The following is a 25,789-nucleotide window of genomic DNA, read 5'->3' on the forward strand; positions in this document are numbered from 1 at the left end:
TGAGACGCGGCTTAAATTCATTAAATTCGGACACAGATAAAATACGAATTTCGATTCAGAAGACTTAATCTAACCTTGGGATCGTCAACCTTTAAGTCGTCTTTGCACAGTCTCCTTCTTTGTGGGTAAAAAAGGAATAAAAAGATTTAAATTACTTGCAGAAATTAAACAAAAAAGAAACAAAAGCATTGAAAAAAAGGAATAAAAAGACTTAAATTACTTGCAGAAATTAAACAAAAAAGAAACAGAAGCATTGAAAAAGGGGAAATATATTCCTAAAAATGAAAGGAAGTGCGGTATAAAAATATATTTTGCCAAAAGCACAAAAAATCAGATTCAGACAAAGAAAAATTATTTGTTCCGGAGTTTTTTCTTTAAAATGCGCAAAACAAAAGCAAAAGGCTCATAGTAAAGAGTCAAGGATAATCAGGGTTACCCACATAGGATGAGACTTTAAGGAAGACTTAAAACCTATTAAACATGAAGATCTAAAGGTTGAACTATATAGAAAATGTAGGCGTCTGCACTTAATGTAATCTTAGAATGGAATATCTAATGGTTTTGCAAAGAAAGAAACAAGTTTACAGCAACAGGAATCTATGAACACACGAAATAGGGGAGGGGAAGTAATTCCGTTCAGTCTTCTCTCAAGTCTCATCCTGTGTGGATAACTCTGTAATATCTATATCATCTTAGATTGTAAAGAAATGGTTTGACATTCCAGGAAGATTTCTCCGAACCAGTTCCTCCTCCTCCACCCTCTCCTCTCTCTTANTAAACAACCCAAACTGTCTGTCACAGGGTTTAGGTCAGTGTGAATCTGCAGGTATACTGTTTAACAGTACAGCTGTCCTGAAACCCGGAGCAAAACAGAGAATACTAAACCTTCTAACTTATTTGTTCTTGTGTCCTAAATATGACTCAAAAGTGACTCAATGTATTTAAAAGAAAAGTAACTCTAAGAAGTGACTCTTTTTTAGAGAAATGCGTAGAGTGGTGAATATTTTTAGATCCTTGCAAAAATATTCAAGTTCTAGATGATAACAACTAACTTCTAGAAAACCCAACTGTAAAATCTAGACTTTTGAAGAAGAAAAACAGTGAGCTAGAAACAATGCATACCCCGAGAATTGATCATGATGAAACATTTTTTAATCTCAAAACTCTAACAATTCGGTAAGAAATGGAAGCTCAAAGGGACTATTTGTGTAATTTCAAGTAACCCTCCAATTCACCTGCGGGATTCACAACGGTATCACTAGGGGCGTACGAGGGGGGGGGGGAGGTTCAGCCTCTGGGTATCACGGTATTTAAGTAGCAATAATCATCGTTTTTTATTTCTTTAGCCTAAACAGAACCCTAACACAAATATTCACCTCTCTTTCATATTCATTTTACTTTTGACGTATCATTCGCTGCATAAGTATAAAGTTTTCTGGGACCTGGATCAGACAGACAGATATTGAGCTCTCCGGGTAAAATCCACTGTAAATCCTTGAATTCATTAATGTGTTTTTAGGATATGTACAAGTGCCTAGTGAACTATTCGTTTATTTAAATCCGCAAATCAATTCTAGAGAATAATCCCATTACGTGGATAGTCCGGCCCTTATATAATTTTTTTAGACGTTTATTTTTCTGTGTTGTAGACGGACCCCGGAGCATAATCCTGGATACTTGATGAATCCTGAAACCTTGTCATATCTAGGAGATATTGGAGACAATACAAGTCCTAATCATGGTATTCTCAGTCGGGCATCGTCTATGGTAATTCTTAATGTTTTTACCTGTAAGTAAATTTTCCTCACTGGCACTTTGTGTTATGATATGTTATATTAAAATCAGCAAAGGTCACTGTCATGTTCCCGTTCTTGAATTGTTCATTTAAGTCACCCAGTAGTCCCTGGTCCCTTGTCATTAAGTGTCCCTGGTCCTTTGTTGTCCAGTGTCCCTGGTCCTTTGTTGTCCAGCCTCCCTGGTCCTTTGTTGTCCAGTATCCGTCGTCCTATGTTGTCCAGTGTACCCGGTCCTTTGTTGTCCAGTGTCAATGGCCCTTTGTTGTCCAGTGTCCCTGGTCCTTTAGTGTCCAGTATCCCTGGTCCTATGCTGTTCCAGTGTCCCCGGTCCTTTGTTGTCCAGTGTCCCTGGTCCTTTGGTGTACAGTGTCACTGGTCCTTTGTTGTCCAGTGTCCCTTGTACTTTGTTGTACAGTGTCCCTGGTCCTTTGTTGTACATTGTCCCTGGTCCTTTGTTGTACAGTGTCCCTGGTCTTTTGTTGTCCACTGTCCCTGATCCTTTGTTGTTAGTGTCCCTGGTCCTTTGATGTACAGTGTCCCTGGTCCTTTGTTGTTCAGTGTCTCTGATCCTTTGTTGTCCAGTGTCCCTGGTCCTTTGTTGTCCAATGTCCCTAGTTCTCTGTTTCCCTGGTCCCTTATCACCCAGTGTCCCTGGTCCCGGTCTCCCTGGTCCCTGGCCACCCTGGTCCCCGGTCTCCCTGGTCCTCTATATCCCTGGTCCCCTATATCCCAGGTCACCTATATCCCTGGTCTCCCATATCCCTGGTCCGACTAAGTTTAAGATGAACAGGAGAAGTATAAATTTTCTTCTTCGTAGTTCCAGCCTGAAGCTGGCATTCAATATCCTCCCTCTCAGAGAATATATAAATTCTAACTTACACAAATACCTATTTAGAAACCCTTCAAGGAAATTTTTTTTTAAAAATTTCAAAACTCATTCTTTTCTTAGTGCATACAATGATTATGCAGGCTTGATGCTGAAACAAGGGATCTTACCTTATTTTATCTAACTTGGTGTTTTTCCCAAAAATTGTTAAAAACGTCGATATGTCTGCAAAAATATTTTATCCGTCTCGTCCTTCAAAAAGGAATACATATTTTAGACGATGTTAGGATCTACATTAAACCTAGTCCGGAGAAATATACGATCCATTCTTGGTTTACTCATGTTCTCCCTGAACTTGGTCCTACTTGGAGTTCTTTTCTCGACATCGCAGGAGGATATTTCAAGAAACTCAAGAATAATACACAACCTGGAGATTAGACTAGACAATATTACTGGTAAAATATACAACCTGGAGATTAGACTAGACAATATTACTGGTAAGAGATTAGACTAAGACAATATTACTGGTAAAATATACAACCTGGAGATTAAACTAGACAATATTACTGGTAAAATATACAACCTGGAGAAAAGACTAGACAATAATACTGGTAAAATATACAACCTGGAGATTAGACTAGACAATATTACTGGTAAAATATACAACCTGGAGAAAAGACTAGACAATATTGCTGGTAAAATATACAACCTTGAGACTAGACTAGACAATAATACTGGTAAAACATACAGTCTGGAGATTAGACTAGACAATATTACTGGTAAAATATACAACCTGGAGATTAGACTAGACAATATTACTGGTAAAATATACAACCTGGAGATTAAACTAGACAATATTACTGGTAAAATACACAACCTGGAGATAAGACTAGACAATATTACTAATAAAATATACAGTCTGGAGATTAGACTAGACAATATTACTGGTAAAATAAACATATTTCAACTTTTTTTGAAGAGTTAAAATTTTTTTTTCAAAAGGGAATGGGGGCCAGGTTTATGAAAATGTGCAAAAATTGGTAAAATAACATTTTGAATCAAATTGTCAACCAAAACCGAAAAATTTAGTGCACAATAAATGCACAATTCAATTATTTTTAAAAACTAAAATAAAGTAATAACATACAACCTCTTATGAAAAGGTTTCAGCCAAAACATTTGATTATTTTTTGTTTGTTTAAATTCCGGAATTATTTTTTTAAAACTAAAGTTAGGGAAAGACATTCAACCTTATTTGCAAAGGTTTTTAGAAAATTGATTATTGTTGCATTTTTAGGTTCCTGGGATCGGGAAGAAAGTTTGAGGACTGTTTTAGTAGATGTATCCTACCAACAAACCCAACTCAATAATCTCAGGTTGAAAAAGAAAAAAAAACATGTATTCTGTATATTATAATTTATCTATTTTATTGATCACTGAAATTTATATCTGTTAACACCCCAAATGCAGTACACAATTTTGAGTGTAGGAACGTACACAAAAAAAATCTTGCCAAAATTTACAATGAAACAGAAAATGTATATTCATGCCCTTAAATGTACTTTCAACCCCGATCCTATTTGGGATCAGAAATGGAATTATATGAACCTCTCTGAAATAGTTTAATTCAAAAATAACAGTTAATTAATTTTAATATTTATATACATAGATAAATAAATAAACATAGATAGGTTATGTACGCAAAGTTACCAAGAATTGTACAGTCCGCGAACTCATCCTTCTAGGGGTCAAAGTGTACTTCAATGATAAGCGGGTTGGTTTGGTGTTTTAATGGATTTCATAATAGAGTGTAAAATAACTCCGGGAATGGAACTATTTGAACAGCAATATTTCACTGAGTAATATACCATATTGACGAGAACTGAAGAATGACATGAGAAGGACTAAACTAACTTAAATTTCTCTCTACAGAACTCATGTACACCACAAGTACTCAATGACAGCCAATGTTCACAACCGACCTAGTTAATCTGTATAATAGGAATATCTTTAAAACATCTCTGTACATTTATATCTTTCAAGATGAAAAATGTCGTCTTATGCGCATTCTATCTTTATCTATTTTTATATACCCCTGTATCCAGGACCAGTTTGTCTGAGAAGGAAGTTGAGCTGGATGAGCTGAGGAACATGTTAAAGGAGGAGAAGATGATGCAAAACAAGACCCTTGACTCTCTCATCAGAGAGTCCGATATTCTACTCTGTAAAGGTTCAAAGGTGAACAAAATTTAATTAACATACTGGGGAATGGAATTGATTTCAGCTATAAGTTATTATCTTAGCGACCTGGAACCGAACTTAATGAAATTAAACTAGTTTGCTGAATTTGTGGTACAGTTTATCCCAGAACTTTGGAGTTATTAAAAGAATGTGTAAAATGTCGTCTTCTTAACATACTGATAATAGAATACTGCAGATATTTATTTTTTTAATTGAATAATTATATGGAGCTCTTTAAAACTGGTTCCGCATATTCCATGGCTCTTTATTTATTATTAATTTTACTTTTATACAATTATTAAATTTGTTAAAACCCATTGAAAAATTGTACAGACGACATTTAATAAATTCGTTCGTTGTTTCTGAAGTTCTGGGTTTAACTATACATAGACAAATCCTAAATCCCCGGCTCAAGGTACGTGGTTGAACCGTCTCTAGTCTAAACTTAAACCTCAAATTTATTAAACATGATGCCCAATGTTCTCATAGTAAATACTAAAAATATGAAAACTCAAAATTTAACCATCAGATTGCGAAGATCACTATGATCAGAAAATAATTAATTAAATAGAAAACTCATTTATCAAAACTGCTGTCATTTATTACTTTGTATAGTACTTAGATTTTTTCCTTCAAGGTACTGATTACTCGTCCTTCAAGGTACTGCCTTCTTTTCCTTTAAGGCACTGATTACTTTTCTTTCAAGTTACTGATTGCTTATCCTTTAAGGCACTGATTACTTGTCCTTCAAGTTACTGATTACTTATCCTTTAAGGTACTGATTACTCGTCCTTTAAGGCACTCATTACTTGTCCTTCAAGTTACTGATTACTCGTCCGTCAAGTTACTGATTACTTGTCCGTCAAGTTACTGATTACTTGTCCGTCAAGTTACTGATTACTTGTCCGTCAAGTTACTGATTACTTGTCCGTCAAGTTACTGATTACTTGTCCGTCAAGTTACTGATTACTTGTCCGTCAAGTTACTGATTACTTGTCCGTCAAGTTACTGATTACTTGTCCGTCAAGTTACTGATTACTTGTCCGTCAAGTTACTGATTACTTGTCCGTCAAGTTACTGATTACTTGTCCGTCAAGTTACTGATTACTTGTCCGTCAAGTTACTGATTACTTGTCCGTTAAGGTACTGATTACTTATCCTTTAAGGTACTGATTACTTATCCTTTAAGGTACTGATTACTTATCCTTTAAGGTACTGATTACTAATCCTTTAAGGTACTGATTACTTATCCTTTAAGGTACTGATTACTTATCCTTTAAGTTACTGATTACTTATTTTCTTGAAACCTGATGTCACAGACATTTGATATTTCAAGCTATGAATTCTATTAAATAGAAAGTATAAAAGGTTTACCCCATCAGATTGTAAAGATACAGGGATCAGTCTCTGTGGTTTTGTTAAAGATTAAATTGATTTAAAAACTTAACTTGTACTCTTAGAATGAACTCCGTGCTGTGGTGAGAGGTGTGTACCGAGTACAATTCCAGGCTAAAGTACACGGTGATACATACACCAACAGGGATGTACTTATTTCAAACATTTTTGAAAAGATTGTTGATGAAAATTGAAAAATTCGTTTCAAATATAATTTATTCGAAATACAAGACTTTAGAGGTCGAACTTAATGAATTTGGAGAAGTAGTTGAACTCGGTATGGTTAGCCGGTAGTTCAATTACTTACAATTTCTTAATTCGGACATTCTTCTGTCTTAAAACTTATAAGACATACATGAATTAATAAGGAAATAATTAACATAGAAAAATGTTTGAAATCCGAAAAAATTCCAAATTGTTGGAGGTTGGGGGTACACTCAGGTAATAAAAAATATTATTAAAAAAATATTTTTTGGTTTTAACGATTGTGTAAATAGGTATTTGATAATATGACAAAGATTCCTTAATAGAGTACAGATTTATAACAATAGTTCCGTTGATGAATCTTATATTCACGACAATAGTCCTGATGACAAAATACCAATTAAAAAAAATTCCCTTGTATCAGCACCTGACTGAGACCCTTCCCGGAGTCGGTCTGGGGATCCCACATTGGGGGTCTTTCACGATCTTTTTCATTTATTTATTTATAGGTTCCAAGCAAACAATAATGAAACAGTGGTTTGCAATAAGGATAACACAAGGAAATTAAATATATTCTGAAACGTGTAAAATAAAACCCCAGTCAAAAAGATACCAATTAATTTAAAAATCTAATTCTATAATTAAAATACTCTGTCCGCCACCCGGGCTTTTGAATAGAACATCGTAAAAGTTTCTTTTCAAATTTTTTTTGCACTTTTGCATGAATCTTCTAATTTCTAAAACACTAGGCTTTCTTGAAATAATGTAAGCAGTTGCTTTGGATGCCATTTTTTTCTCGTAAACAATAAAATTTGAAAATTTTTGTGTTTTTTAATAATAATTAAAAATCAAGTTTTAAAAACAATTTTTCAAACGGCTTTAAACCTTCACTGGGGTCATGTGAGGTCTTAAAAAAATTTGGCCCGATCTTATAAGTCGTTTTGACAGACAATTCAAATTTAAGATACTAATGTTGAAAATATTATCTAAATAAAAAAACCTTATTTATTTTCTCATTTTAAATATATGCTTTAAAGAGAGTTGAAACAGTGTTACAATATGGAGGAAATTATTCTAGTTGAGCTTGATGCAGGGGATAGTCTACAGGTTACAACAATAATCTAATATTTTAATGTTCAGTGTTAATGCTATGTTCAGTGAGAACTAGAAAACTATGGATGACGACATAAAAGCAGTGCTTAAGGGTGTTTGTTGTGGTTTCACAGCAAATAGTTTTTGTTTAATCACTTATTAAGTGAACGGGCTCTGTTTACACTGCACTATTTTTATGTCTCATGTTTATTTGACTATTTAAAGTCATAACTTCAGCCTTTAAAGTTGTCGTCCTATTTTAGAATTTTCTGGTCTCACTTTACTTTTGTAGACAATCGATCCCTTAGATTTAGATAGAACCTGTATTTACAATGAAATGAATGGAGGGGGTACAATGTATGATGAACAACTCTGTATATATTCTATACAATCCATTATATTTAGGTAGAATTTGTTTTTACAATGAATGGAAGGGGTACAGTGTATGATGAACAACTCTGTATATATTCTATACAATCCATTATATTTAGGTAGAATTTGTTTTTACAATGAATGGAAGGGGTACAGTGTATGATGAACAACGTTGTATGTATATATATATATACAATCCATTATATTTAGGTAGAATATGTATTTACAATGAATGGATGGGGTACAGTGTATGATGAACAACGTTGTATGTATATATATGCAATCCATTATATTTAGGTAGAATCTATATTTACCATGAATGGAGGGGTCCAGTGTATGATGAAGAACTCTGTATATATAGTTATATATACAATCCATTATATTTAGGTAGAATCTGTATCTACAATAAATGGAGGGGGTACAGTGTATGATGAACAACTCTGTATATATATATATATACAATCCATTATATTTAGGTAGAATCTGTTATTACAATGAATGGAGGGGTACAGTGTATGATGAAGAACTCTGTATATATATATACAATCCATTATATTTAGGTATAATCTGTATTTACAATGAATGGAGGGGTACAGTGTATGATGAACAACTCTGTATGTATATATACAATCCATTATATTTAGATAGAATCTGTTATTACAATAAATGGAGGGGGTACAGTGTATGATGAACAACTCTGTATATATATTCTATACAATCCATTATATTTAAATAGAATCTGTTATTACAATAAATGGAAGGGGAACAGTGATATGATGAAGAACTCTGTATATATATATACAATCCATTATATTTAGGTAGAATCTGTATTTACAATGAATGGAGGGGGTGCAGTGTATGATGAACAACTCTGTATGTATATAACAGATTATGAGAAGGTACCAGGAGGAACTGAATCTCTAGTTATAACTCATTAGGTACATTTTTAAGATTTTGTTTAGAAGAATTGTTGGTTTCGTAATTATGTTAAATCTTTTAATGGCACCATTTTCCTTTGTTTCCACAGTTTTTTGTCACTACTCAGTACTCAAGTTTAATTGAAATTATTTGATTTTAATTCTATTTTAGGGCAGAAACAAAGATGTCTTCTACCTCGAATCTGATTGCAATGTTCTGTGATAAATATGTGAATATCGTCTTCCAAAAGGGATTAGTACTTTATTCATCAATTTTCTTAAAGGGGCTGGAATCGTAATTTCAAGTGACCCTCCATGCAAAGATGACAATGCCCGATTTACAACCATATCCTTTAAAGCTTCGTCTGATCATGTGTTAATTAGATATCAATGTTAACAATTTTGAAAACTGATTATTTTTAATTAATTGTAGTTTCTCTACAAAAGTGACTTGCGCATTTCTACTGCAGAAAGGCATACGGAAATATCTTAATTAAATATTTTTTAACCATTGAATAACTACAATATCTTTCACATTATTAACCAGATAAAAGTTTTAAAGGGACAGACCGGCTATGTAAGGAGTTAAACTGAGTATGCAGTGTTGTGAACAAATTCTTTAGAATTCACTTGAGAGATATAAAACTTTTTAAAGATCTGTAAATCCTGAGAGTGAGCGCAAAGTCGACGTTCATAATCAAACTTTTGGGTGGATACGTTTTCAGAATTTTTTTTTTAATTATTAAATAACGACAAACAATGTAATCTTATTCAATTATTAGTTTCTATAATCTCTCTTTAATCACAAAGATTTTCTGAAGTTTTTCTGGAATTTTTATATTTACATTTAAAGAATTTGAAGACATCTGCGAACAGATTCATAGAAAATAAGAAATTCAATATAATGATGAAAAAGGAAATAATTAATTCTAACTTCGATTTATTGACAAATTTCTGTTGCAAAATATGAAATTCTGAAAACGTACCCACCCAAATTCATGATTTTGAACGTCGACTTTGCGCATAAACTCGGTAATTATACATCGTAGAAACGTTTTATGTGTCTCAAATGAATCCTAAAGAATTTGTCCACAACACTTTATACTCAGTTTAACTTCCTTACATAGCCGGTCTGTCCCTTTAAGTGTAGCGTTGTGAATTGGGCATTGTCATCTTTGTATGAAGGATTTCTTGAAATTACGCTTACAGTTCCTTTAAATATGATAATTTGGGTTTTACCAAAATATATGTTTAAACTTTTAAACTGAGTATGAAAGTTAAATTTTCATAATAAATGTTTTTAAATGATGCATGGGATACAATATTTAGTGTTAAGTGTGATATTATGAAAAAATGTATCTACTTGAAATGAAAATGAAATGAAAATGTATCTATACTTGAAATGAAAAACTTGAGATTATCTAAAATGTATAAATTGAATGAAGGATGATAGGAATAAAATAAAATCGTATATTTTGACATTAATTGAGCGGTAAACTGGTTTAAATACAGCGTAACACTAACTCGTGAAGGATTAAGCTTTAACGACGACCTATAAACCTTTAAATTTGACAATCTAATGGTGGAATATGGTCTTCTGTTAAAAACTGTAGTCATTTAAATATCAGATGGTTTGACAAGAAAGATGCAAGTTTACAGCTGGAGGAAAACCAGAATATAGAAGACGAAACAAATTCCGAACAGTCGTCTTTAAAATTTCATTCTATGTGGGAATTCTTCACTTTGATCGTGGTTTTAAGTGGAAAGTTTTGCTGAAGCCGAAACATTTTTTTATTGTCTGTATAAGTAAAGAAAATAAAATTGAATAATGCATTACAAGGGAAGAAAGTTCCAAACCGTGCTTAGGTTCCAAACTTGACCTAAGCATGATTCACTGAAAACATGTTTATCTTCTAAATTATTCACATTTTTATTGTTTCATTATTTAAATTATACCGTATTCAAAGAACTTGTATGGTTACAAAATTGTGTAAATGCTTGAAAAAGATCATTGATTACAATATGTGAAATGTCTCAAAATCGCGATATGTTCCAAAGAGTGTTTTGCGCCCAAACTTTGCATTTGCAAAATTGTGACATGTTCTTAAATAAAATCAAAAATGATCAAAAATTTAGATCTTAGAACTATTCAAAACTAGATCTTTTCATTTGCAGGGGTTTAGTATTTAAGTTTGTGTTATAAAAATGTTTAGTCTTAACTATTCAAAACTAAAGTGTGCAGACAGTTTTTTACTTCTTTACTTAAAATTAAAAATATAAACAGTTGAAAAGATAATTGTGCACAGTTGGCCCAAACCTGACACTCAGTGTCAGGTTTGGGCCAAATCACGGTTTGGAACTTTCTTCCCCTCCACTATGGCAGGTAATTTATTTTCAGCCTTATTTAACACTTTTCTTAAAGCTATGTATGCAGTATGATATAAAAAGCATTATTAACACTTGTGGTCGTAATTCATAATAATTATAATAACGTAATTTGGAATCAAAATACGAGACTTTAGAGACCACTGTTTAAATTTTCATAAAGTTTTGTTCTATTCAAGCATATGGTTCCCTTCAACTGTAAATTATTTTCTTTAATTTCACAATATTTTAGCATATCATGTTTTAAGAATGTTCAAGGCCAAATTTAATCAATTTTGATTCTGAGGTTGTTTCGATCAAAGAATTTAAGGCTTTCAAACAAGTCTCATCCTTGGTAGGTAAACATTAAGTACTTTTATGTTCTCGATTCTTTTTTCTTAGTATTCTTTATTTATATTTTGAAAAGAAAAAAAGTTCGCAAAAAAATAACTTGAAAATCCGCCAAACAGACTAAAAATGGCTGCAGAGGTTGAGCGTTTGATGAACAGTTATAAAGTTGTAGTTGTGAGTAAAAGCTTCTGCCCGTACTGCAAAGCTGCAAAGAAGATTTTGGACTCCTACTCTATTAATGTCGAGAACATTCATGTCCTGGAAATTGACGAAAGGTCTAGTTATTTATGAAAACAAGACTTTTTAAAGATAAAGAACAGTTTTTTTTAAATGTAAACATTTGTATTACTAAAATAAACATGATTGATAGTCGATTACGCAAAAATATACTGAAAACTAACTACAACGAAGTGAATACTGAATATTTATATTTTGATCTATCATTCAATGTATGTCAAAAATATACTTAAATATCTAAAATATATAGCCCAACAAAAAGGAATAAAATAGAAAATAAGAAAAAATGATGACTCACTGGAACCTTCCATTTGAAGGACACTGTTGTGAATCGTGTCTGGCATGCATTCATTGAATTATGTGAATTGTCACTTCAAATTTTTAAAGGAATTGAGTCTTTGCCACAAACTAAAATGTTCTAATCCTTATATCTTTGCAATCTCACGGTGTAAACCTTTGATATTTCAAACTCAGATTATTTGATCCAACAGAATTCATAGTTTGAAAATATCTAAGGTCTATGACATTGGATTGCAAATATATAGGGATTAGAAAATCAGAGTTATTGGCAAAAACTCCATTTCTTTCAGGCCGGATGAGGAGGAAATAATGGACTTTCTCGAGAAGATCGGAGGAACTAGAACTGTTCCCAAAGTCATTATCGGAGGCGAAGTTATCGGAGGAGCTGATGATACGGCCAACCTCCATAATACTGGAGAATTAAAGAAAAAACTGGAGGCAGTCAATGCAATATAAATATGTTCGACGGGTCTCTGAATCTGCGAAATAGCAGATAAAAGTTTTCATGCAGAAGATTTTGTTTTATCAAAAATAAAATGATTAAAGCACCAAATTTTATTTAATTATATAATTGAGCAATATATAGTATAATTGTATTTATAGTTTGATACATGGATAGGTATAACGTTTAAAACAATGGAAGAGATTTTTTAAATTTTGGTTCTTTAACACTTATCATTTAATATTGATGGTCATCATTATAATCTCACTTTTTACAAAATAAAGCCCAAGGGCGTAAATAGGGGGGGGGGAGCAAGGGACAGTGCCCTCCCCTCGAATCATTGAGGGCAGAGGTCTTTGCCCCACTTGAAATCTTATTTTCCACTTTTAAAACTGAAGAACACAAACAAAAATTGGGGGTTCCCATACCCCCCCCCCCCTATTTCACAATTTCCTAGCGGATGGGGGAAGCGGGGGGGGCACAGCAATTTTGATTAAACATAATGTTGTAAACGACTCGGATAAAACAAACAATGAAGTTAAAAGAAACAGAATTTTTCGATATAAGTTTTTTCATCACAACACGACATATCACAATAGAGAAGATAAAATTTGAATTAATGATTTTGATCTTTCATTTCTCGTCCTCTAGTTTCTATAGGTAGGAAGAAACAGCAGAGGGTTGCAAGCAGAGTAGAAATAACGTAAACAGATACAGCACCCTGGAACGATCTTTGCAAGAGCACCTAGAAAATTTATTTTTTATTTAATTTAATTTATTTATTTCAAAATTTCAAGGATTATGCATCAATAAGTTAAAGTCCAACCAAATGGTGTAAACCTTTGATATTTTATTCTTTAGTTATTATATCTAACAGAATTTATAATGTCAAAGATCTCCGACATCAGGTTTCAAACATCAGCATTATTTTAGTTTTAGACGAGTTTCTTTTGTTCTATACATGAGCTATTTAAGTGGGCATATAAGCTCCCAAGCTGGATATATGCCTGAACTATACATATGGAGTAAGCATAGCTCCAAACCTGGATATATAAATAAGCTATATATGGAGTAAGCATAGCTCCCAAACTTGATATACATGAGCTATATATGGAGTAAGCATAGCTTCCAACCTGGAAATACCTGAGCTATATATGGAGTAAGCATGACTCCCAACCTAGATATACATGAGCTATATATGGAGCAAGCATAGCTCCCAACCTGAATATACCTGAGCTATATATGGAGTAAGCATGGCTCCAAACCTTGATATACATGAGCTATATATGGAGCAAGCATAGCTCCCAACCTGAATATACCTGATGAGGTATATATGGAGCAAGCATAGCTCCCAACCTGAATATACCTGAGCTGTATTTGAAGTAAGCATGGCTCCCAACCTTGATATACATGAGTTATATATATAGAGTAAGTATAGCTCCCAACCTGGATATACCTGAGCTATATATGGAGTAAGCATGCCTCCCAACCTTGATATACCTGAGCTATATATGGAGTAAGCATGCCTCCCAACCTTGATATACATGAGCTATATATGGAGTAAGCATGGCTCCCAACCTTGATAATCATGAGCTATATATGGAGCAAGCATAGCTCCCAACCTGAATATACCTGAGCTATATATGGAGTAAGCATGGCTCCCAACCTTGATATACATGAGCTATATATGGAGTAAACATGGCTCCCAACCTTGATATACATTAGCTACATATGGAGTAAGCATGGCTCTCAACCTAGATATACCTGAGCTATATACGGAGAAAGCATAGCTCCCAACCTAGATATATACCTGAGCTATATATGGAGTAAGTATGGATCTCAACCTTTATATATACCTGAGCTATTATATGGAGTAAGCATAGCTCCCAACCTAGATATATACCTGAGCTACATATGGTGTAAGCATGGCCTCCAACCTAGATATATACCTGAGCTATATATGGAGTAAGCATGGCTCCCAACCTTGCCACCCCAGAACAGGATCCCACCCCTACACTCCGCAGTACAGTAGGATACACCTCAGGAGTGTAGACATACGCAGTTTGGAACAACCCGCTGCCTAGTGCCCGGGCAAAGAACAGGATGACCGTGACCGATGTTCTATCCGCAGCGCAATAGTAAAGGGTGCAGAGAACAATAGTGAACCCTAAAATATTAATCTATTTATAATACAGAGCTGAAAACTTAAAAGAATGGGACATCCTTAATCCCGATCGGTTAATTAATCTGGAGATTATTAACAAGAGGAGAATAAGCCTTATTTTATATTTAGATTAAGAAAAAGAGGAGATCAAGCATTGATCTCGATATCCACAATTTTAAAGTTTTTAGCTCAGATTTAACAATTCATTTAAAGGGAGTGTCAACGTAATTTCAAGCTTTCAATTTAAACTTTTATTTGAGCGACAATGAGGAAGATTTTATTGTTCTTCTCTTTAAAAATTTGTTCAATTTTGACAATATTATTCTTTGTCCGTCCTGCATAATTCTGCTTTAAATTACTATTTTTAAGAAACAATCTCTTGTCGGATAAAAAAACAAACATTTTTTCAAGGAAAAGGTTAAACTTTGTGAATCTACCATGTTCTTTTTTAAACACGGAGGTTCTCTTGAAATTATTTTGATAGTCCTTGTTAGTCTTTTTATTTTGTATTATCACTTGGTAGTCTTGAAAGAATATTGATGACGTTTGGAGGAGTGAGACATTTATTCAAGATTTATGTTTTTCTTTAGATTAAATATACATTTACTTCAGCAACAGTCTCATAGAATTTTCAATATTTTAGAAATAAAAAGAATTTTTTAGAGATTGGATATATCCTTGCTTTTAGAAGTTCGAACTTTTTTATATAATTTTTAACTAGTGTTTTCTTAAGGATTTCAGATTTTGTTCAAATCAAAACTGAAACTTTTATTAATACAATAAGTAGAGAGTTCTTAATGTATAAATATTTTTTTTTAAAAATGCTTGATATTAAAGTTATAATTGAAAAGAGTGTTGATAAAAATTCAAGTGCGTTTTTAACCAGATTTAAATGAGGTTTTATTGTATATATATATAAATATTTAAGTTTTTAAACTTCACATTTTATTGATAAGAATTATGCTAAACATAAGTTGTACGTCTCAAAGTTATATATTCATATAGTTATATACAAATAGATTATCAAGTACAATAGGTGGCAACAGAGAAATGAACCAATTATACACGACGTCACAAGTGACAAATATAGCAAGAAAAACGAAATTTTCTGACATTAGTTTTTCAAGATTAAATAAAAAAGTGAAAAAAACAGAAAATAAAGAATACATTTAATTTCACTTTTTTTACTGTAAGATAAGCACTTTATTATAAAACTATCACTATTTTTAAAAAAATTTTCTGACACAAAAGAATTTACACTTGTGACGTCACAATACAGCTGTACTGAGAGTGTACAAATTCTACGCTGCCATCTATTGTCCTAGAATCTATTTGGTTACATATATATATAAATATATATATATCTATAAAACAAATAATTAAAGTAGCTTCTCAGTTTTCATATTTATTAATACAAATTGTTTCGGATTGCTCAATAAGCACGGTTTAACAATATATATATATATCTATTGCTCAATAAGCACGGTTTAACAATATATATATATCTATTGCTCAATAAGCACGGTTTAACAATATATATATATCTATTGCTCAATAAGCACGGTTTAACAATATATATATATCTATTGTTCAATAAGCACGGTTTAACAATATGTATCTATTGTTCAAAGAATTTTAACTACTGAGGATTGTCATTAAACGTTTTTTAAGGTAACCCACGCGTACCCTAAAGGTGACATAGGTTAAAAAAAATTTCTTCAAAATTCATTTTTTTTATCAAAATTCGATTTTTTAAATAAATGCATATAAATTTGTTAGCTATATCATTTTTTCCTTTCTAGCTAGTATAACATAAATGGTTTCTATTCTATATAATGTTTTTGTAAAGAAAAATATATTGAAGACACTAACATGTGATGTACAGTCGTCGTCGTAAATAATAATACAATGAAGACGACTTTCATTTTCAATTTTTATTTTTACCAACCTTTCAAGCAACATGGATACACATAAACATGTAAACAACGAGAAGGTGTCAGTTAACAGCTTCTCGATGTTTACTTGTAAACTTATAATTTGAAAAAAAGCATGTTATAAATCAAAACTTAAATAGAAAAGTCGTCTTCGTTGTATTGCTATAAACTCCGACCACTGTAAATTAAAACATTTATAAACTATCTACCCATTCATTTTTTCAAGAACAATCTCTAGAAAGTGAGGAAATTTTACCTAGAAATTATAGAAAGTGAGGAAATTTTACCTGAAAATTATAGAAAGTGAGGAAATTTCACCTAGAAATTCTAGAAAGTGAGGAAATTTTACCTAGAAATTCTAGAAAGTGAGGAAATTTTACCGAGAAATTCTAGAAAGTGAGGAAATTTTACCTAGAAATTCTAGGAAGTGAGAAAATTTTACCTAGAAATTCTAGAGCCATTGTGTATTTCCTTCCTAGTTTCTCAATCAGGATTAAAGATACGACTATACCAGGGAACTCAGCCAGGGTAGTCCATAACAGGTGGTTGTAGTCCGACATCTAGATAAATATATATACACATAGAAATCTTGATAAATATTTTTAAAAACTAATACAGTAAGCCCCATAAAATTGTGGAATAGAAAAACAACATTATTCTGCTGTAAAGCTAATCATTTTACTGGTTTCTGATAAACCAATTACTTAAAGTAAGTATGTCTATGTACACTGCACAACAACTGTGTTTCATCTTCATTGGAATATCTAAAATATTGAAGTCCAACAGTGGTCTTATTATACCACGGGTTTTCGGGTCTCACTGTAGTAGTTGCTGTTGGTCTATAATGCAAAAACTATCAATTGCAAGCATTAATAAACACATATAAGATTAGTGTTTACAGAACAGGTGTAAAGAAAGAAGCAAATACAAAACACAACATTAAAATGATAGATCTGGATTCGAAAGGAATAACTCTCTGACACCCTTAAGAGTAAAAATAAATATATTAAAAAGAAGTCGATCTAGAAATCACGAAAAATTACTTTTTTAATAATATTTCTAAAATTAAGAAAAAATACCTTTAATGGATGACAATCTGCGGAGCAGGTCGGTTCAATCTAAAAATAATTATTCTCGTCAAAAAAAATTAAACTTTTTTTAAACCCAAATTTTTTTTGGAATAATAGATTCATCTAAAATTTTTGAATACAAGCATCAGAAAAACTATTTTTATATTATGAATTTTCACAAATTTTAGGAAAAATTTGAAATTTGGAATTTATGCCTCTTTTGTTTGTAAATTGCACTGTTCCTTTTAAAACATGCAGAAGGGGGGGGGGTGCAAATATTTGTTTCCCCCCCCTGACTTAAACCACCCTCGTTTCTCATTTTTTGGAAGAGTTGAATTAAACGTTCACCTTCTTATCGAATGTTCTGGAACAAAGATGGTCGGTTGAATTAAACAGTTCGGTCGACATCAGCACAACACCGTAGTACGCAAATGATGCAGTTAACCATATAACCCAGAGTAGAATTGTCGTTTTTCTCAACTCTTTCGACAGAAGATCTCCCAGTCGTCCTCGACTTAAAGTGTGTACGTCGTCGACAATAAGTCGACCCAATAGCATCGACTTTCCGTTTTGATTTGCTACTTTAGTCAGTGTTTCTAGAGCTTTCTCACTCTGACCGCTCGCAGCCATAAATCTGAAAAAAAGTTTTTTTATTAAAAGTGTTGAAATTTCAAAATAATATTTGAGTTAGACCCTAAAATACCAAAAATACAGCAAAATATACGTTAATTAGTATTCCAGAGTATAAAGTCCGAAAAAATAATAAAATTATAATTTCTTAAATTGCTATTAAAAGTATTCCCATTTGATTTCAACGTTTTTCTGCCCCCTCCCCCCTTCTCTCCCCCTCTTCTTTTTACCCCCTAATTCTACCTTGGTGACTCTGGAAGCCATGAGGCTGCAAGAAGGAACATTAAGCTGGGTAGAGAGGAGATAGCCAGCAACCATCTCCAACCCAGAGAAGGCATTATAAACATTGCAAGCAAAACCTGGAAGAAACAGAGGAACTGATTTATCAAATCCTTACATCTATACAACCTTATCTCGTAGACCGTGTTTACTCTTAACCATTATCAGATAGTAGGGACATATTTATTCAAGAAAACTATTAATTTTAATCATTAATTTCTTTAAAAGAGGTGGTATTTCTCCTGACATGGGTATTTTGTTCCACTTTCCTAGACTGTATTTTTTTGTGAATAAATACACTTCTATTTGAAAAGATTATTTCTAATTTAAAAATGTGTGTAAAATTCAGCAAACATCCACAAAAATATGTCGTAGAAGAATTACCACTTATTTATATTTGAATAATAAAAATAAATTTCTAAAAAAGTGGATTTTGAATACAATTTGACATCCCAGAGTCCGAATTTAATGAATTTGAGCCGCGTCTAAAATCCGCCAAAAATCGGTTTCATTTGAGCGCCGGCTTAAATCTTGAAACATTGAATACAATTTTAAATGGAACCAACCATATTTGAGCCGCGTGTCAAATTTAAACCGATGCTCAAATTCTTTAAATTCGGCCTCTGGAATATTATTTGTATTTGTAATTCAAATAAAATGTTTTATTTAAAGTACAACTACAGTCAAGAAAAAAATAATACAAAAAAGTGCAGGCCAAGGAGACACAATTTATCCTTGTACACTGTACAGCTATGTACTAATCCAACATATTTTATAAGTTTTTAATATGAAAATAACTTTTAAAAAATCAAATAAATGTTGTCACACACTCAGATTTGTTCATCCCATGGTTTAAACCTTTTACTGACATTTCAAACTTAGATTATTTGATCTAACAAAACTTATTTAAAATATTTAAGGTCTCAGATATTGCGTTGCAAAGATATAGGGATTAGAAAATCAGAGTTTGTGACAAATACTTAATTCCTAATGTGAAAGGGAGGGTTTACGAACCCTGACAAAAAAGTTTTTGAATTTACTTTTAAAAATTAAAACAAAGATATTTTACAAGTTTTTTGGATTTAAATTTTTATTTTTTTTTAATTTTCGGCAGGCCTACCTCTAAACATGCTCCGAGGGCCCAGAAGCAGTCCAGAAGAACTACGCATTTTCCACGCTGCTTGCTGGGTAAAAACTCTGCGTATAGCGTCACAGACTGTGGTACGCAGCCGATGTTGAAACCAACCATAAATCTAGATTACACTTGATAAAAAACTTAAAGGGGCTTTAAGCGTAGTTTCATGTAACCCTCCATGCAAAGATGGCAATGCCCGATTCACAACGCGTACACAGTACATTAACAAAAATTTGTTTGCAAAGTTTGTGTAAAACTATATTGTTTCAGGTTTTTTTTAATTTTTTAACATCATATACTAATGTAAGAAATCATATAATTGTTTAAACCTTCGTTACGGACCAGAAAACTCTGGTTAAAGGAGTCTTAAAACTCTGGTTAAAGAACAGTCTTGGATCCATGATCCTAAATAGGGAAGAGCAGAAAAGATGTGCTTTTCTATAAAGCAGGCGGGGAGAATGGTTGCCATGTCTAACAAGAAGATCCCAGGAAACCAAAGCTGTGGATTTGAATGAAACTGTAGTAGCAGTATATCTACATCGCTAATTTAGTTAATTGTTTTATAGTTTTATATGTTCAATAATGTTGTCTTTTATTGGTGTAAGACTATATTCGTCTAGAGTATTGTTACCCCCTTCGGGGGTATCCTTTCAAATATAACAATAATATCCAGGGATATGACGGAGAGAGATAACTTGAACTATACCTGAGACATAATATCCATGGATAGGACGGAGAGAGATAACTTGAAATATACCTGAGGCATAATATCCAGGGATAGGACGGAGAGAGATAACTTGAACTATACCTGAGACATAATATCCAGGGATAGGACGGAGAGAGATAACTTGAACTATACCTGAGACATAATATCCATGGATAGGACGGAGAGAAGGAGCTAAGAAAAGCATAGAAAAAAAGAAATATCCCAGAAATGATGAGAGCTGGTTTTCTTCCAAATCTATCTGAGACCTTGCCCCAGAACATGGAACTTAACATCATACCTAGAAAATATGGTTTGTTCAGAAGAATATCAGCGTAGTTTTAACTAATCCATTCTGTAAAAGAAGCAATAACTTAAAAATCGTATCTTTTTTATCATCAGAGAATAAACAACTTTTTCTTGCAGTATCTTTTTTCTTTCTTACTGTAGAAATTCACGATGTTTTTTCTCATATAAAGCTTAACATGTTTTTAATCCTTTTTGCAATCTTGAATTATTGGGTTACATAAAATTTTGTTGAGATTCCATATACATTTTTACTCTTATTTTATGCAATAGCTTATTGGACATAAACTTAGCTTTATGCATTTTCTTATTACTTCTTTTTGAAAGGATTTGAGTCTTTACCACAAACTCAAACTTTCTAATCCCTATATCTTTCCAACCTGATGGTGTGAAACCTAAATTATTTAATCTAACGGAATTCATATAATTTGAAATATCAAAGGGTTATGACAATCGGGTTGCAAAGATACAGAGATTAGAAAGTTTGAGTTTTCTTTGAATTTGAATTTAGAAAACTTTGATTGTTGAATGTTGAATTAAAACTTGAAATTAAAAGGATATCGAAATATTTAAGAAAGTAATAATATTTGTACACCATTGCTTCTTTCAGTTCAACAAAACTAACAATGAATTCAAAATTAAAGTGATCCCTTATGTCATGTGTAGACCAGAATATTCGATTTACAACGGTACCATTTAAACCTTTGTCTAGTCTATGATGAATGAGATATGCTTATTTTTCAAGCTGAAAATAATCTTAAAAACGGTACTGTTGTGAGTTGAAAATGCTACTTTTAAAGTTGACATTGCGTCCATAGACATATTAAAGTCGTTTTAAACCAGGAATATGTTTTTTTTTATTTAAATCTTTAAACAATAATTACTGAACCTGTTTTCTTGAAAAGAAAAAAACCAGTTATATGTTTATATTTATAAAAAGAATTGAATTAGCATAAATTTTAGGTTCAATTTTCTTAAATGGGATATTCATCCTTCCAGTAAACACACATAAAAGAAAATAGACTCGCAACTTGGAATTCAAGAATTAAACTCAAAAGATAAAATCTTTACATTCATAATAATCTAAAACTTTTTGTATTTTTCGGTNAAAATTAAAAAGCTTAGGTTTTTAAGTATTAAAAAAGATATAAAAAAACACTAAAATAATTAATCTTTCACAAAAAAAACAAGAAAAATTATAAAATACATTTTCCCTCTCCAAAATGTCAGGTTTTAGCAATATTTATCTCTTTATGGCATGCAAGGACGAGATTCATGGCCAAAGTAAAAACAAAAGAGAAAGCTAAACCAGAGGTAGAAACTTTTGTGTGGATTATTGTTAATCTTAAATCCTTGATCTTGATATCCAAAGTGTGCAGTTTTATTTTTGAACATAAATGCTTGATCCCTCAATGAAAGCTATCCCTGCAGAGTATGATCGCCACGGAATATCGAAGAGCAATTAAATTAATCCGTTGGGTTTCATAGGTTGGAGATCAATGCTTGATCCCGAGATTTACGACTCAAAAGTTCCGGCCTCTGGACCGTAAAAAATGAGATTTATTTACCTATAAAAACTATGGTTGTCAGGAAGGCTTGTCTGTACTGATCTATTCCCCACTCACAGTGCAGAGACAAGGGTAGAATAGATAGGATCATCATTTCCATACTGTACAGTGGACATTTGAGTAATTTCGGGGGTTCAAGAAAAATATATAAAAAGACGTAATTTTAATTAAACCTAGGTTTAAGCGAAGCAAAATGGTAGAAAATTGTGCTTTTTAAAGGGAGTTATGTTAGGGTGTATGCAGTGTTGTGGAAAATTTCTTTCGGATTCATTTGAGACATATAAAACTTTTTAAAGATCTGTAAATCCTGAGTTTGAGCGCAATTTCGACGTTCAAAACTCTTACTTTGGGGGTGGATACGTTTTCAGAATTAGTTTATTTTTAATTATTAAATAACGCTTTAAGCGAAACAAAATTGTAGAAAATTGTGCTTTTCAGCTAAAAAATTGATTTACAGCGAATTATTCTTAAAGTTCTCTTCCATATAGAACAACGAGAGAAAACATGGCCGTAATTGTTCGATGTTCCTAAAACCTTGAACTGATGTTAATCTTTGATGACCTTTCAATAATATAGAAACCAAAGCGTTAAGTGTGAAATATATAAAAGTCTAATTAGTGTAGCGTGGACGGAACAGAAGTAATGTGTATAAACTTTTGCGTGGTGGAACGGTTTGAATATGTAAAACAAAAATAAGTTAAGCGTAGACGGGACGGGTTGAATATATAAAACTCTAATTAGTTAAGCGTGGATAGGACGGGTTGAATATATAAAACTATAATTAGTTAAGCGTGGATGGGACGGGTTGAAAATATAAAACTCTAATTAGTTAAGCGTGGACGGGACGGGTTGAATATATAAAACTCTAATTAGTTAAGCGTGGATGGGACGGGTTGAATATATAAAACTCTAATTAGATAAGCGTGGATAGGACGGGTTGTATATATAAAACTCTAATTAGTTAAGGGTGGACGGGACGGGTTGAATATATAAAACTCTAATTACTTAAGCGTGGATAGGACGGGTTGAATATATAAAACTCAAATTAGTTAAGCGTGGACGGGACGGGTTGAATATATAAAACTCTAATTAGTTAAGCGTGGATAGGAAGGGTTGAATATATAAAACTATAATTAGTTAAGCGTGGATGGGACGGGTTGAAAATATAAAACTCTAATTAGTTAAGCGTGGACGGGACGGGTTGAACATATAAAACTCTAATTAGTTAAGCGTGGATGGGATGGGTTGAATATATAAAACTCTAATTAGTTAAGCGTGGATGGGACAGGTTTAATATATAAAACTCTAATCAGTTTAGCGTGGATAGGACGGGTTGAATATATAAAACTCTAATTAGTTAAGCGTGGACGGGATGGGTTGAATATATAAAACTCTAATTAGTTAAGCGTGGATGGGATGGGTTGAATATATAAAACTCTAATTAGTTAAGCGTGGATAGGACGGGATGAATCAGATATTACTCCTCCCTATCTGCCATCCAGCAGAGACCAACAGCTAGACTGAGAAGGATCTGAAATCTACCAAACCCGATACTACTAATAGCTTGGCTCACTGTAAAGGTATCATCAGGAACTACTCCACTAAAGAAGAAAAAATTATTTTTAAAAAACTTTGTTCTTCTTTTGGTGTTTTTCTATTTTTATATAATTTAAAGAAAACTGTAAAATCTTTAAAAAATATTTTTAATTTAAAAGCAGATTTTTGGTCATTTCTAGTTATTTAGTGACGCAAATTTAAAGTTAGGCAATGGATAAGTTATTACTGGTTATTTCTAATTATTTGATTAAGCAAACTTAAGGTTAGGCAATGGATAAGTTATTACTGGTTATTTCTAGTTATTTGTTGTACATTTGAATTCTGAATATCATCATATAGGATTATCTAAAAATGTCACATGTCCAGTATTCTGTATCATGTATCCTGTATCTTGTTTGCTTTGCATTTTGTATCGTTTTTTTAATACTAGCTGTATCATTATTTTGGTACACTCTTTGCTAATGTACACTTTCCTAGACTTCTGAATCCTGTATACTTAATAGTGTGTAACAATCCTGTTTTCTGTATCCTTAATAATTTGTGAAGATCCTGTAACCCGTATGTTGTATCATATACTATGAACTATGTATCCTATCCAGTATCTTGTATCATGTATCATGAACTGTGTATCCTATCCAGTATCTTGTATCATGTATCATGAACTATGTATCCTATCCAGTATCTTGTATCATGTATCATGAACTATGTATCCTATCCAGTATCTTGTATCATGTATCATGAACTATGTATCCTATCCAGTATCTTGTATCATATGTCATGAACTATGTATCCTATCCAGTATCTTGTATCATGCATCATGAACTATGTATCCTATCCAGTATCTTGTATCATGTATCATGAAGTATGTATCCTATCCAGTATCTTGTATCATGTATCATGAACTATGTATCCTATCCAGTATCTTGTATCATATGTCATGAACTATGTATCCTATCCAGTATCTTGTATCATGTATCATGAACTATGTATCCTATCCAGTATCTTGTATCATGTATCATGAAGTATGTATCCTATTCAGTATCTTGTATCATGTATCATATACCATGTATTCTTTATCCAAACCTGACAGAAGCTGTGAGCTGTATTTCTGCTCCAATCTGATTAAGATGCGCTGCAGCATTCCTCCGAATTGTTCCTCCTTCATCAAACCCTTCTCCGGAACCATTTACTTCTAACCCAGAGAAATTGAACCCGTCCTTCTCAACTCCGACAAAATCCTTGTTCCGCTCTGTCATCTCCATACTTGACTGGAATTCCAACCCTCTAGTCTCACTAATTTTGATTATAATTTTGCCATTTTCTCACAGTCACTTTTAGTCTCATGTTTATCAAATTAAAAATTTATTTTTTTACGAGTTATGCCATGAATATCACTGTCACTGTGTTGATGTATAATGTTGGTTGAAATTGGTTTGATTGGCACTGCTGGCACTGCAGAAATGTCGTTGACATTTGTTGATTAAATTCCGGTTCTTATTATTTGTCAAATATATCTACTATACACTATACAGGGTTCAGACTGCTTATGTTTATACCACGAAACCATGCAGCGTTTACCTGCCTTACGCATTCTTGAGCTCCTCTGCTCCCGACCCTACCCGGAGAAACCAATCCCGTGCAGTCCTATACCACTGTTCTAAACCTACTGCCAGTGCGTATAGATAGATAGATATTTTCACATGTAAGTTAGATAGATAGATGCATAGACATGTTCATATGTAAGATAGATAGATTATATGTGTTCACATGTAATATATATATAGATAGAAAGAAAGATAGATAGATAGATAGATAGATATATAGATAGACAGTAAGGTGCGGAACGGTGTATAGGAAGTATTATGACAAGTTTATTAATTACAATGGTTTCTAAATTCTAACTTTA

At 32.5% G+C, this 25,789-nt stretch overlaps 3 protein-coding genes across 8 annotated transcripts; 2 read left to right on the forward strand and 1 right to left on the reverse strand.

Annotated features, from left to right (window-relative positions):
* The first annotated feature begins 796 nt into the window (after window positions 1-796).
* On the forward strand, window positions 797-10,233 carry LOC111699902 (uncharacterized). 6 transcript variants are annotated; one of them, XR_002764853.1, is made up of 12 exons: window positions 798-1,176; window positions 1,650-1,767; window positions 2,900-3,077; window positions 3,920-3,998; window positions 4,728-4,860; window positions 6,324-6,403; window positions 6,643-6,699; window positions 6,972-7,022; window positions 7,500-7,569; window positions 8,745-8,864; window positions 9,016-9,148; window positions 10,053-10,233. XR_002764853.1 is itself a non-coding variant. In XM_023470661.1 (11 exons), exons 1-10 carry the CDS (start codon window positions 1,115-1,117, stop codon window positions 8,862-8,864), a joined length of 948 nt encoding a protein of 315 aa, XP_023326429.1. In that variant the 5' UTR covers window positions 798-1,114; the 3' UTR covers window positions 9,016-9,293. The 6 variants fall into 6 exon arrangements, 4 of the variants coding, with proteins under 4 accessions (XP_023326431.1, XP_023326430.1, XP_023326432.1 ...); XR_002764854.1 differs by having other exon boundaries at window positions 9,016-9,138; XM_023470661.1 differs by lacking the exon at window positions 10,053-10,233 and having other exon boundaries at window positions 9,016-9,293.
* Window positions 10,234-11,657: 1,424 nt separating this feature from the next.
* On the forward strand, window positions 11,658-12,648 carry LOC111699901 (glutaredoxin-C4). The gene is made up of 2 exons (XM_023470660.1): window positions 11,658-11,833; window positions 12,386-12,648. Exons 1-2 carry the CDS (start codon window positions 11,685-11,687, stop codon window positions 12,549-12,551), a joined length of 315 nt encoding a protein of 104 aa, XP_023326428.1. The 5' UTR covers window positions 11,658-11,684; the 3' UTR covers window positions 12,552-12,648.
* Window positions 12,636-25,552, reverse strand: LOC111699900 (synaptic vesicle 2-related protein). The gene is made up of 11 exons (XM_023470659.1): window positions 24,967-25,552; window positions 23,814-23,927; window positions 22,327-22,427; window positions 20,609-20,753; window positions 19,735-19,867; window positions 18,579-18,694; window positions 18,054-18,339; window positions 17,715-17,753; window positions 17,078-17,195; window positions 14,487-14,704; window positions 12,636-13,282 (listed from the first exon to the last, which is right to left on the reverse strand). The coding sequence occupies exons 1-11, from the start codon at window positions 25,143-25,145 to the stop codon at window positions 13,154-13,156; spliced, it is 1,578 nt and encodes a 525-aa protein (XP_023326427.1). The 5' UTR covers window positions 25,146-25,552; the 3' UTR covers window positions 12,636-13,153.
* Window positions 25,553-25,789: the final 237 nt, after the last annotated feature.

The sequence above is a fragment of the Eurytemora carolleeae genome, unplaced genomic scaffold (assembly GCF_000591075.1).
Source record: "Eurytemora carolleeae unplaced genomic scaffold, Eaff_2.0 scaffold373, whole genome shotgun sequence".
Lineage (NCBI taxonomy): Eukaryota > Metazoa > Arthropoda > Copepoda > Calanoida > Temoridae > Eurytemora > Eurytemora carolleeae.

Coding starts and splice junctions, on each gene's coding strand:
- LOC111699902 (XM_023470661.1), top strand. CDS start 1,115: ATGCATACCCCGAGAATTGATCATGATGAAACATTTTTTAATCTCAAA. Junction 1,177..1,649: donor CTCAAAACTCTAACAATTCG/GTAAGAAATGGA, acceptor TCTGTGTTGTAG/ACGGACCCCGGAGCATAATC. Junction 1,768..2,899: donor TCAGTCGGGCATCGTCTATG/GTAATTCTTAAT, acceptor TACATATTTTAG/ACGATGTTAGGATCTACATT.
- LOC111699901 (XM_023470660.1), top strand. CDS start 11,685: ATGGCTGCAGAGGTTGAGCGTTTGATGAACAGTTATAAAGTTGTAGTT. Junction 11,834..12,385: donor GTCCTGGAAATTGACGAAAG/GTCTAGTTATTT, acceptor CATTTCTTTCAG/GCCGGATGAGGAGGAAATAA.
- LOC111699900 (XM_023470659.1), bottom strand. CDS start 25,145: ATGGAGATGACAGAGCGGAACAAGGATTTTGTCGGAGTTGAGAAGGAC. Junction 18,695..19,734: donor CCCTCGGAGCATGTTTAGAG/GTAGGCCTGCCG, acceptor TGTTTCTTCCAG/GTTTTGCTTGCAATGTTTAT. Junction 17,196..17,714: donor CAGATTGTCATCCATTAAAG/GTATTTTTTCTT, acceptor ATATTTATCTAG/ATGTCGGACTACAACCACCT.